The sequence below is a fragment of the Hibiscus syriacus genome, unplaced genomic scaffold, assembly GCF_006381635.1.
Source record: "Hibiscus syriacus cultivar Baekdansim isolate YM2019G1 unplaced genomic scaffold, ASM638163v2 tig00010865_pilon, whole genome shotgun sequence".
NCBI classification, from domain to species: domain Eukaryota; kingdom Viridiplantae; phylum Streptophyta; class Magnoliopsida; order Malvales; family Malvaceae; genus Hibiscus; species Hibiscus syriacus.
The window spans coordinates 137,195-149,381 of NW_024062233.1; the positions used below are offsets into that span (position 1 = coordinate 137,195).

The following is a 12,187-nucleotide window of genomic DNA, read 5'->3' on the forward strand; positions in this document are numbered from 1 at the left end:
TATTCGGCAACTATACGGATCGAGAGCATCGATTCTTTGGCACGGTTGAAGGTTGCTCGAAATAATCTAGCTGCATATGGCGATCTATGTCAAGCTGTGCCAGAAATCTAGTTAATTATGTCGATCATGGAGGTCATATGACATTGTGCCATGAAGGGGAACACCACAAACTGACGCTGCTGCTCCACTTGACTAGCCATGCAAACGGTTCACAACTAAACTATACGCTTAGTAAGTCCACAAAGTAACGCATTCCACTAATTTTAGTTTTTGAAAGTCTTATATGATGATCATTTTATAATAAAATTAAAAATTTAATGATTAATTGATAATTTCAGAAATATCAGTAGACTAATAGATCATTTCAGCTTAGTTTGGTGACCAGTAGTATAGTTTACCATTTAGAATACTAGTAAGAAGTCTGCTAGGGCTTCTCTCAGTGCCTATAAATACTCTTTTAAGTTCTTTTCCTACTTCATAAGCTATTCTTTCGATTTTATTTATACTAATCAATGATTATTTCTCTCTGTTTCTGTACGGTGACTGCGGTGATGAACGCCGTTTTCTCTACCGGAGGAATTATCTATGACGGTAACACATTCCCTATAAGAAGCTCTGATTTCACCATTCTTCTTTAAAAAAAAGCAAAAACAAAAATGGATTTCTGTTTCTTTTTTAAGAAAAGGGGGGATAAAAGCGATGTGATGACAGAAATTCAATGGACTGATCTAAAAACTTGATGTACATTGAAGTTCCGACAGGTTTTGATTGCTTTTTATTCTTCTTTTTTCCTGGTTTCACTGTAATTTTTTCTGTGTCATTATACATGATGAATCTCGAATTGTTAGTATTTCTTGGATTATCACCTAGGAGACTCGAAGCTTGCTTTTCCATTGTGTTTGAAAACATTATTAGCAATAAATATCAGATCTCAAGTTTAGCCTATAGGATTCTTTATCATAGCATAGTAGTTGATATTTGGATTTGATTTCGTTTCCAAAATAATGTATGGTTAAATTGAATTGCATTAGTTATTGATTAAAGGTTGTTTTCCGTCTGTATGATATCATTGTTTTTGGGCTCTTGATTAATGTCTACACTTAATGGTTACGTAGCATTTAATAATTTTGCAGTTACTTGATGTTCTATTTGATAATTATATATGCTTTGGGTGTTTTCTAGCTGAATTCCTTTTCAGATTGCTCATTAGGTTGTCTTTTTTAGTTCACTTTCTGAATTTTCTGTTTAAGGTTTAGTGATTAAATTTTAAGTTCACATTGTGGGTGTGCTTATGCTTTTTGAATTAAGAAAAATTGAAAATTTTATATGAAAATTTTTGTGAATCCTCTTTAGTTGAACATATTGTAGCCTTTTTAAGAAAGAAAAGCAAACCCGATGAGGTAGAGGTATACTGTCGACATTGCTTTAAATTTATTGTTTTGATTTACAGATGTTTTAATAATTGGTTGTAGGCTTTAATAGCTGATGATAGGTGTTTTGTTTAAAATTTAGCATGCTCTAAGTTTATTAGGTCATGCTAAATTTTGAATGAAAGTCCTATCAATTAGTTATTATTAGTCTTATGCCAAAATGATTTGAGCTTGTAACTCCTAAACATGATGGTTACATCATTAACGAAAAGGATTACAATGTCTTTGAATCATTGAGGGCATGAAAATAACTAACTAACTAAAAATTCGTGCTTTATAGTTTATATACTGCGTTGAATACTATAGGTTAGAGAGTTGAACCTGAAATTCTCAGAATTGAGATTAGGAGAGTTTTACATTATATAGTAAAATAGCTCAAATTGACTGAAAAGTGATCATCATTTCTATCTTCTGTGAAAGCATCATCTCTGGTTGTATTTTTGGTCTCTTGTCAATTTGATCTATTTGGTTAAACAATTTTAAAGTTATTTACTATTTATTATTTTATATTTGATAACAAAAAATGTTCTTTCCATTCGTCAGTTGGTGCAACAGATGAGCAGAAAGCTGTTCTGCTCTATACACTGTATAATGTATGGTTTATGATCGCTGTCATGTGCACAAGGAGTTGCCTAGTAAGTTTAACCTCCAAAACAATCTCCAAAGGCTGTAGAATCCACTGCCAAATGGTGGAAACTTGCTCTTTAGATCTTTGACTATTTTGGTATTTTGCATATATATGTCAAAAGATCAGTGTTTTTGGTTCTGCATCCAGAATTCGATCATGTGCATATATAATATGTACTAAAGCGCACCAGCCTCCGATCTTTGCCCTGATTGATTTACGTTTGTGTTGATGCCTTCATCTGATTTCACTTCGACTCCCTCTTTTTTTCTCTTCCCTGCAGAGCTCAAAGAACCTTCAACTGCAAAACAATTAAGTGGAACTCATCAAGATTGGAGAATCAAGTTGAACATCAGACCATAGGATCGTGGTTTTCAAGAAACTCCGTAAGCACAGGGGATGAGTTTTGTTAAATTTCAAGCTCCTTATTGAACAAGTAAAACACACAAATAAAGGTCTTGAACCTTGCCATTCCCACACCACTTTTGATTCACCCTTAACAAGCTTGGGGTAACGATCTACTCGCGAATCGTCCTGTACCAATTCCTCAACCTGGAAAGAAGTTGAACGGTTGATATCAACTTAGAGGATGTGTTTATTTCTACTTTTAACAATTTCTTTGCAACTCAAACTTCAATCTATTAACATAAAATAAAATCATGGATTAGGTCTGATTTCTAACACGCTATGACAGGAAACAACTTATCAGATCAATGAGCATAGTTAAACGTACCTTTTTCCACAACTGAGGATCCTTTCTTTCTCTAGGCAAAAGGAGATGATCTCGCAACCATGAGGCAACAACCCATGGTTCACCTCCTCCAACGACACTCTTCGACCTCGACGCATTCTCCTCAAGCATATTGCAGACCTGACAGGTAAAAGCAATTGGTTACCATTTATTATTATCGTTTTCATTATCATCATTATTACTGTATGCAAGCAAAATAAACCATTAATTTACAATAACTGTACATTGAAAATTTAGTCTACCTGATTATAAAGCTCCTCTGCTCTAGCTGAAAGATACCTTCTCCGACGGACTTTCCAAAACAATACCGCACATCCTTTAAGCTATAAAGTTAAATATTGTTAACAACTTTCAAAATGTTGGTGTAACTTAAGTATTCAAAGGATGGCTTTCTGAAGGGATTACCACTGTACAAACAGGCACAATAATAAGAGCATGCTTGGAGACGAATTCACGGATACGACAGGTCAAGGGTTTGTAATACTCTGCCATAGCATCTGGACACTTGAATTCCAGTAACCTATTAAAAAAAATAAGATTAATGTAAATTAAAATCTTCCAAATGCTGAAGCATAACAGAGATTATGACAAGCATACCCATGGAGATTTGTTCTTGTCTCTAATAATTTAGCTATTGTCTCCATTGCTCTTCTTTTTGTGTACACATATGTTGTATGGTCTGAGACAACATTTTGCATAGACTTGTGCTCATCTAAATCATTCCACATATCATTTTCTCGAACCTGAAAGCGGCACATGTTTAGAACAATGGACATCAGTAATGTATGGTTTCTAGGATAATATCATAGGGAATTGAATATCATGAGATACCCAAATTGTCCCAGTCCCATAGCACATAACTTGAGCATAAGCTTCACAAAGGCCGGCTTCTACCCATTCGGACTGCAATGCATAAATGATAATCAGAAGATAGAGAGAGAAATTCGTGCAGCATTCCAAGAGAAAAGATGCAATTGTGGTGTTTCGAATATCAATATACCAAACTGAGCAAGATATTAATGACACACGAGTTTCTTAGCTGTTTCATTGATATCTTTATCTTCTATACACAGCTTTCCATGTCTTCTATAGCCATAAATACATTCCAACTCGCCTTCATAGCATTCCCCATTACTTGGACAAGGCTCACAAGAATCTGTAGTGAGACACGTTTGTCATTAGATTTTTGAATTATATCACTAGGAAGCAGGGATTTTGAAACTATAATTACGTAGCATCATGCAAGTATATATGGCTCATAAGAAACATGGAATAAACTGCACATAACTAAAGCTACAAAGAAAACCGAATTAACAGCAGAAAGTGGATGAAAATTCATAGGAAAATATACCCAGAAAGCAAAGTTGAACAAAAACGAAGGAACTTACACCACAAAAGAGAGAGAGAGAGAGGAGGAGAAGAAGATACCCGGAAATTACCAGAGAGAGAATCGGCGGGGTCTACGTTAGTATCGCAAAAGGGTTTAGAGGTGGAGGTGAAGAAGGTGGCGAAGAAGTTGCAGGAGAGAGCTACTGCGGATGCGATGGCGAGTACGGCTATGAGCCGCAAAAACTCTCCTTGCGAAGGGAATAAGCTCTGGGGTGGCTCGATTATAGCGCTTAATGAAGATTTTGAAGCGGATGATGAAGAATACGATTTGTGCTCCGATTTTGAACGCTTTTTGGGCGTTGGTGAAGGCATTTTCGAGGCTACGTCGACATCAACGACGTTATTTTCGTTTAACTACTCACCGCTAGAAAGAGGGAGGGAAAGAAGAAAGAACAGAGCCTGGCCTTCCTTCGTTTGATATTTCTCAATTCTCATTCATAAATTAAAGTTTAAAACTTTTTAATCTAATCATTGGATTTTTGAATTATTTTTGTGTCAGTCATTTATCCATTAAATAATTAATAATATTATAACAATGCAACTAATGTTAAAATGATATAATTTTAAATCTTATAACAAAATAAAATTAGATCAAAATGACATCGTTTTGGTTTAAATAATTTTTTTATTTCTTATTTTTTTTCCATTTTTCTCTCTTTACCTTGAATGAATTCAGATTTAGACTACCACCGATTCATTCTGATCACTTTTGACCACTGATTTTCCTCTTCTCAAATTTTCTTGGAAATTAAGGGAATTATTTTTCTTAGTTTATGATGCCATTGTTTTGGGGTCACTTCCGATAAATTTATGGTGTTTGACATTGTTTTCACTGCCAATAGCTTAAGAAGTGGTTTATTTGATGCGACAAAAGAAAGAAAATGTAGGATGAATGAGTCGACGATTAAGATAGGACTTAAGAAGACATACGACATACTAGAATGATCATTCATCAATGATACACTTATGTTGGATGTCCTACTTATAAGGATTTTAGGGTTATTCTAGTATTTTTTGTGTTTAAATTCGAGATCTCAAAAAATAACAACAATGAAATCATTTAATTCGTGCATTGTTACCCATGTTATATTCGAAATTGTGGGGTGTATATGCAGGTTTGTGCAGAAAATTAAAGAGTTGAAAACTATCTGAATTTATTTGAAAAAGTGAACGGAATTGTGATTTTTAAATTTTATTTTCGATGTCATCCAAAATTATTTGGAAATGAAAGAATTTATTATTCTTTAAAATTTTCGAAGTTGTCCAAAATTATATGGAAAATGAAAGCACTTTTGATTTTTTTTAAAAAAATTTTTCATAATATCCAAATTCATTCTAAGAAAAGAGGAAATAATTTATGAAAATCGTTCGAGTTTGGAGAAATCTGTAGTAGGCGTAAACTTGTGAAAGTGATGTGGGGAAATGGCGAGTGGTTTTTATTAAATTTATTGAAGCTGTTGATTCTCTTCCTATGATATAATGATAGCTTTATTAATTGAGTTTATCGGATTAAACACAATCATTTATATAATCATTCCAGGCTTCAATTTATTTTTTTATTATAATATATTATTATAATTAGAGAAAAATTGAACTTCACGGTTATTTTTAAAAAATTTAAATTATTATATATTTTAGATATTTTTAATTAAAATTCATCGCATATGTCTCTAATTATAATTTATATTAAAATCTTTTTATTTATTTGTAATTAATCTTCTAAATCTCAGGCGTAGCCGGAACTGGAAGTAGTTTTTGTAAAAAGGAATCCCATTTACAGCAACCGAAGTTAAAATCCGAACATGAATCAAATGATCTTGATGGTAAATGAATTGTTGTTATTCTTTGAAGTATCGGATTCAAAAATGTCATGGGTATTCAATGTCAACCGTCTTATATTTACACCAAATTAATCAGGGAAAAAAAGTAAAACTTGCATTTATAAAAAAGATTTAATCCAAGTAAACTTTACAATGAAATTTTGAAGACATGGATCAAATGACCTCGTTAATTAAACTAATGATTATCATTTCTAAATTTTTTTAATTCAAACACGACCTTTATAAAAATATTTATTGTTATATGATTAATGGTAATATAACTCGTTACTATTGTTAAGAAATTAAGATGTTGAAGTATATTATTGGAGTACGTTACAGGCCTTTTAACATTAAGAGGATGAAACATCAATATGAGGTAAGAATATTTTCATCTTTTATACTTCCTTTCAGGCTGCATCTCAATTTAAGTGCTAAGGAACAGATCATGAAACAGAAGAAACTAAAAGAAACAAATAAACCCATTACTTATGAGATACAAAAACTGCAAAAAAAAAATCTGTTTAGTATTACTTTTTATAACACAAATGTGCTTAATTATTGATGTAACGCTAAGTTTTATCATCATTTTTGGACCATGTTAATGAATGCAAGAGAGATTGCGGTCAACTGATTGAAATCGCCGTTCTCCTTCGTCAACGGCGAAGCCACCCCTTTCTTCTCCTTGAACTGCTCTTCACAGGTGGTCGATGCATCCATGGCGGCACTTATCTCTGAATTAGCCTTTCCATAATCTTTACCCTCGAAAGCCTGCTCACCACTCTTTAAGTTCGACCCTGCATCAGAGTAAAGCTCGGAGCAATCTTCCAGGCATCTCCTCACGTACTGTTCGAGGCCTTTGTTACTCAGGAGATTCGATATGACCGACCCTATGCTCGTCGCATCCGATACGGCGGTGTTGATCGCGACGTCGACCAAATCGGCAACGCTGGTGGCGCTTTTGGCTTTGGGATCCACTCGGAGGCTCGAAACGCAGAAGTCGACGTTTATATTGGGATCGCCCTTGGCAGCCTGGCTGCAAGAATCACTGAGGACGTCGGACCTTACGGAAACGATCAAAAGGTGAAAGAAGATAATAGAAGAAATTAGGGAATTATTCATCTTTGATTGCTTCAAGTTTTTCTTTAGAGAATTTGTATGAAGATGATACGACAATGCTTGGAAATGCAAACGATTATAAGGAGCTGAAATGGGGTTGTGCATTTATGGTGAGAATTTTAACAATGGAAAATCATTTATGAGCAAATCTGAAACCTAAAATGGAGTGAGTCTGTTCAGATTATTGCTATGTTTTTTGGATTTTTCCTTTAAAAGAGTGGCAAAGGCCATCTTCATCTGATGTGTTCAAGGTTCGCCGCCATTTTCAGTAATGTGAACGGTTATGGTAATATTCCGTCAAAATAATATTGATATATGGTAATATTAAAGAACAAATAGTTAATTGCACTCATATGTCCCCAAATTATAGTCCTCATTTCAAATTAGTCCTTAAATTTCTGAATATTTCAATTTCATCCCCAAATGATTACTCTCATGTTAAATTAATCCTTAAACTTTTGAACATTCTAATTTCATCCATAGACTATACCACTCTTTGTAAATTAATCCTCAAACTTTTGGACCTTCCAATTTCATCCCCAAATTAATACATATATGCAACTAGTTTTAACCACAATTTAACCCAAAATTTACCAAACTTTAAGCGTTTACTCATTTATACCATCAAACTTTCAATTTTGTCAATTTTAACATTGTCGTTTACTTTTAAGTGCAATTATGTCACTCTGCCATTAATGACTTAACGAGACGATGACGTGATAGTTGTGCGCCGTAATGTTGCTGACGTGATTGCCTCGCCAAAACGATATCGTTTTTGTGCGACTATTTTAGTGCACAAAAAATCCAAAACGATGTCGTTTTGTTATTGAAAAAAAAATGCTTTTTAATAGGATTAAAACCAAAAGTCTTTAGAAAAGAATACTAAACATCCAACCACCAAGCTAACTTAAAAACTTATTATATTCTTAACAAAATTAATATATATTAAATAACATTTTGGATTAGATTAACATAATTTATTTATTAATCACCTCTATCAGTCGTTGAACTCCAAAATACATCAATAAAATCGCTTTAACCTCCTGAGCACAAATTTGACCTTGGTTTCATCGGGAAAAGTCTTAAACTTGACAAATTGACATCGTAACTTTTCATCTTCTTTACCCTATGATCTTTGTCATTCAGCTTCGAAACTTGAAATATGTTAATTTTCTCACCAATTCATGCTTCATTGCTATCTGAATCTGTCGTCCAAGCATCAGAGCCACCACTGTCAAAAACATGAAAGGAAAACAAAACGAAAAAGTAGAGTGTTTTTTTCGATAGTGAAGACCTGATGTATTTATGGGTTGGTTAGTGTGAATCTTGGAGTCGATGCCAAGTGTAGAGTCATTATGACTACCCATAAACTAGTACGATGTGCGAATATGACCAATTAGCAATATATTTAACCCTAGTAGGTCATATAGGCTTGTTAAAGGTAATATCAAAATATTGTGACTTCCCAAAAGATATTAGATATTTAAAATTCTTCTTTCAAAAATATTCTCATTGTCTTTTGAATTATCGAAGTTCTTTTATTGGAGATGTTTTTTTCAAGATCCTACCTATGGAGAGATTTTTTCTTTGAAGACTTTGAGGTACGATTGTGGAGATGACACCAAAAGGTCATTTTAGCATGATACCTTGTGTTTAGTGTGGTGTTAAGGTGTGTTATGGAAATCAATTTTTGTTATAATAATCTCCACACATTATGGAGATCAATGACAAGTTTTTATCAACCTTGAAGATGATATCTTTATCCCAGTTGGTTGGAGAAATTATTATATTTTATTGTTTGTATAAGGTATCGTTATATTTTAGACAATATAAGAGCCAATTCAACACCATCAGAAGATTCTAGTCGATGGATGAAGGTTTCTTTATGTTGGTAGGAAAAACAAATGATGATATTTGTTCTCTTTGTTGTGGCTAAGGCATATTTACACAGAATAACTACAAAAACTTCTTGTTGTTGAGCAAAGCATACCAACCCTCACTAGAGGATCCATAAAGCTGTGATGACTAGAGTGTGAGGCAACTTCTTCTTGATATAAGTTTAGCAAAGGCATCTTGACATTTTTAAGTGAAGGCTTCTTAACTCCCTATGGTAGAGGTAATGCAGAGATGTTTATCTCTCATTACTAAGACAAAGGTATCTCTACAATTATAATAAAAAAAAAGTAATTTCTATTACCGAAAGAAGACATCTCAACATTCTTTGAAGGATATGTAGCATCATGATAGTAAAAATGTGAAACAACTTCACCCGATATAATATTATGATCTATGAAGAAACAACTAAATACTTTTGGGTGAAGACTTCTTGACACCTAGTGGTATGGTAATGAATTAGGAGTAGTTTATAGAGGTATGAAGACATATATATGCCCTCAGTCGGTTTTATAAGGAAACTTAATTTGCATCAACGTACAACATGTATTAGGCATTTTCACGCTTTCAAAATGTTCTACTGGTGTAACTAAAACATTTTTATCTTGGTACAAATGAAGAGTTTGAATACGTCTTGTTAGGGTAAATAACATCTCGGTGCTCCTTAAGATACAATAGAATCATTTCTATAGTTACAGTAAAAACTCTTCAACCCCTTAGGTTGTTCTCATAAGTCGCAAGCTTGAGGATGAGTATTTCTTATACCCTTTTAAGACATCTCGAGGGTTTCTAGGTGTATAGGCATATTGTTACTAGTGGATAAAAAAGCATATTAGCTCATTTGATCAATTAATGTGGAGTCATATCAGCATACTTGACAAAAGAGAATATATCTCCACTTTTGACAGCATAATGGGAGTATGTCAACACTACAATAACATGATGAAGGATACAAACACCTAATGCTAGTACTAAAAGAGTTTATAGAGTTTCAGTACTTAAATAGAAAAAAAATACTACAACAAAATTGTTCTGTAGCAGCGCTTTTAGCGGCGTTTGGAAAGTAAATACCGCAATAGGTATATATGTAGTGGCGTTTTGTTTTTCCGAAAACACCACAAAAGAGTAGTACTTTAACGGTGTTTTTATATAAACACCGCAATAGGTCCATCTATAGTGGCATTTTTTGACAAACGCCACAACAAATTTTTACTTTAGCGGCGTTTTTATAAAAACGCCATAACAGAGTTCACCTATAATGGCATTTTTTTCAATAAACGCCGCAAAAGATTAGAACTGTAGCGGTGTTTTTACACAAACACCGTAAAAAATATGTACTTTTGCGGCGTTTTTTAGAAAATGCAAACGCCGCTATAAAATGATAAATGGTGGCGTTTTTGTTAACAAACGCCGTAATATTTGATAATTTTAATTGTTCAAATCCCTTTCCCCTTTTCCATTTGTTCCCACGATCCCCTTTTCCTCTTGCCCATCTCCGCCGAACATAGTTTCTTTTTCACTTATGAAAGCCTTTTTTTCTCGCCATTACATCTATTTTTTCAAATCCCTTTCCCCTTTTTCATCTTTTTCATCCACGCAAAACTGGTGTTGCTCATCGCCGCGGGAGTCATAGAGGTCTGAGAGGCATGGGGCAAGAGAGGGTAAATCCAAAAAGGGGGAAAATGGCGTTGTTGATTATTCGCGATTGATCCAAGGTTACGATAGTATGGTATGAAGTCTTTACAATCTCTTTTCTGTTAATGTCTTAGCTACTTCTTGTGGTTCATTACATTTCCCATTGTCGCTGTTTTTCTTTTTTTTTCTCTAAAGAATCAATGCCCCAAACTGATTATTCTTCGCTTTATCAAATAGTATTATCTATTAAATTTAGCAAGTTGTTTATAATTTAGTGTATGATAAGAAAGTATAACCAGAAAAGATTTGGGATTTTATTTTGGAAGTTATTAACATGTATGGAAAAGGGGAAAAAGGGGGGAAGAGAGAAACTTGAGGACACCCTAGTCCAATTTCCTTTCTTTCCTTCCAAACACCGCCTCCGCCACTCAAAAAATCCATTACCACCCACCAAGAGCTCTGAGGGAATGGAAAGAATACGAGGAAACAATGAAGAAGGACTTAGTTACTGCTCTAAGGTTCCTCATATCCATTGAAAAAGACAACAACGATAACCCTATTGAGGAAAATGGCTCCTTATCCACTCGATCACGACGCGACATTTTGGATTTTCTCGATGGGTCGGTGAGGGATTGGGAGGTCTTAGACACATGCCTTAATGCTGACGACATGAGACTTGTTGGCACTGCTTATGAGTTCCTTAAGGTCAAAGGTTTTTTACCCAATTTTGGAAGATTCAGTAGCATTGGGTAATAAATTACTTTCTATATTTATGCTAAATTATTAGTATTATGTTTGATTTTTAGTAACTTCTGGAACCTGAATTGATATCTTGATTTCTAAATTTTGTTTAATCCATTTGATAATATGATTAAAAGAAAACGATTTTATACCTTTGAGGATTTTAATGTTAGTTTTGGCCAAGAAGAAGAGAGCAAACAATTAGAAGGCTTGTTACTCAATTTGCTACTCTTTAAACAATCAAAAGATGTATTTCTTTTTGGAAAAAACACAACGTGGTGCAGTTAGTTTGGTCATTGGCATTAGCTGACTTTACATGCAATGTGTAAACTAGTGTATATAATTTCACTTGATAATGATTTATTAAATAGTTTGATGTCTCTGTGAGCTCTTCATAATTTTAATTTGCTGTCTCTTTTATGCATAATTGTGTGTTACATGTTTTCTTATTGATATATGGTCCATTGTGTATGAATGAATAATAAATTAAACAAATTAGATGGTTTCAATGTTTATTAACAGTGAAAAGCAAGTTTTACCATCTTATATTTGTTGGTTTGGTTTTCAATTCATTTGCTTGGTTCGTTGTTTCTAAAGAGCCTGCTTTATACCTGGATTCTAAATGCTTATATACTTTATAACTGTCATTAATTGATACTACTGATCAACTGCGCTAGTATTTTATAACTTTATGGCTTATCTTTTTTTCTTACTGCAAGTCTGTTGGCCTTTCCAGCCAATACTTATTTGCATGATAGACAATCAAACATGTAGTCTTAATGATGTT

The 12,187-nt window shown here is 33.7% G+C and overlaps 2 protein-coding genes and 1 pseudogene across 2 annotated transcripts; 1 reads left to right on the forward strand and 2 right to left on the reverse strand.

Annotated features, from left to right (window-relative positions):
* Nucleotides 1-696: 696 nt before the first annotated feature.
* Nucleotides 697-772, forward strand: LOC120204392 (annotated as a pseudogene).
* A 1,400-nt stretch (nt 773-2,172) lies between these two features.
* On the reverse strand, nt 2,173-4,612 carry LOC120204364. Its single transcript, XM_039204459.1, has 10 exons — nt 4,246-4,612; nt 3,835-3,962; nt 3,638-3,709; nt 3,404-3,549; nt 3,212-3,326; nt 3,049-3,129; nt 2,789-2,926; nt 2,520-2,607; nt 2,246-2,356; nt 2,173-2,195 (listed from the first exon to the last, which is right to left on the reverse strand). The coding sequence occupies exons 1-10, from the start codon at nt 4,505-4,507 to the stop codon at nt 2,173-2,175; spliced, it is 1,164 nt and encodes a 387-aa protein (XP_039060390.1). The 5' UTR covers nt 4,508-4,612.
* Nucleotides 4,613-6,589: 1,977 nt separating this feature from the next.
* On the reverse strand, nt 6,590-7,163 carry LOC120204365 (putative invertase inhibitor). The gene has a single exon (XM_039204460.1). The coding sequence runs from the start codon at nt 7,132-7,134 to the stop codon at nt 6,598-6,600; it is 537 nt and encodes a 178-aa protein (XP_039060391.1). The 5' UTR covers nt 7,135-7,163; the 3' UTR covers nt 6,590-6,597.
* Nucleotides 7,164-12,187: the final 5,024 nt, after the last annotated feature.

Excerpts from the sequence above, each read along its gene's own strand:
- LOC120204364 (XM_039204459.1), bottom strand. The coding sequence starts at position 4,507 with ATGCCTTCACCAACGCCCAAAAAGCGTTCAAAATCGGAGCACAAATCG. Across the intron at positions 2,927-3,048 it reads CAGAGGAGCTTTATAATCAG|GTCTGCAATATGCTTGAGGA; the intron begins GTAGACTAAATT and ends TTTACCTGTCAG. Across the intron at positions 2,608-2,788 it reads ATCCTCAGTTGTGGAAAAAG|GTTGAGGAATTGGTACAGGA; the intron begins GTACGTTTAACT and ends ACTTCTTTCCAG.
- LOC120204365 (XM_039204460.1), bottom strand. The coding sequence starts at position 7,134 with ATGAATAATTCCCTAATTTCTTCTATTATCTTCTTTCACCTTTTGATC.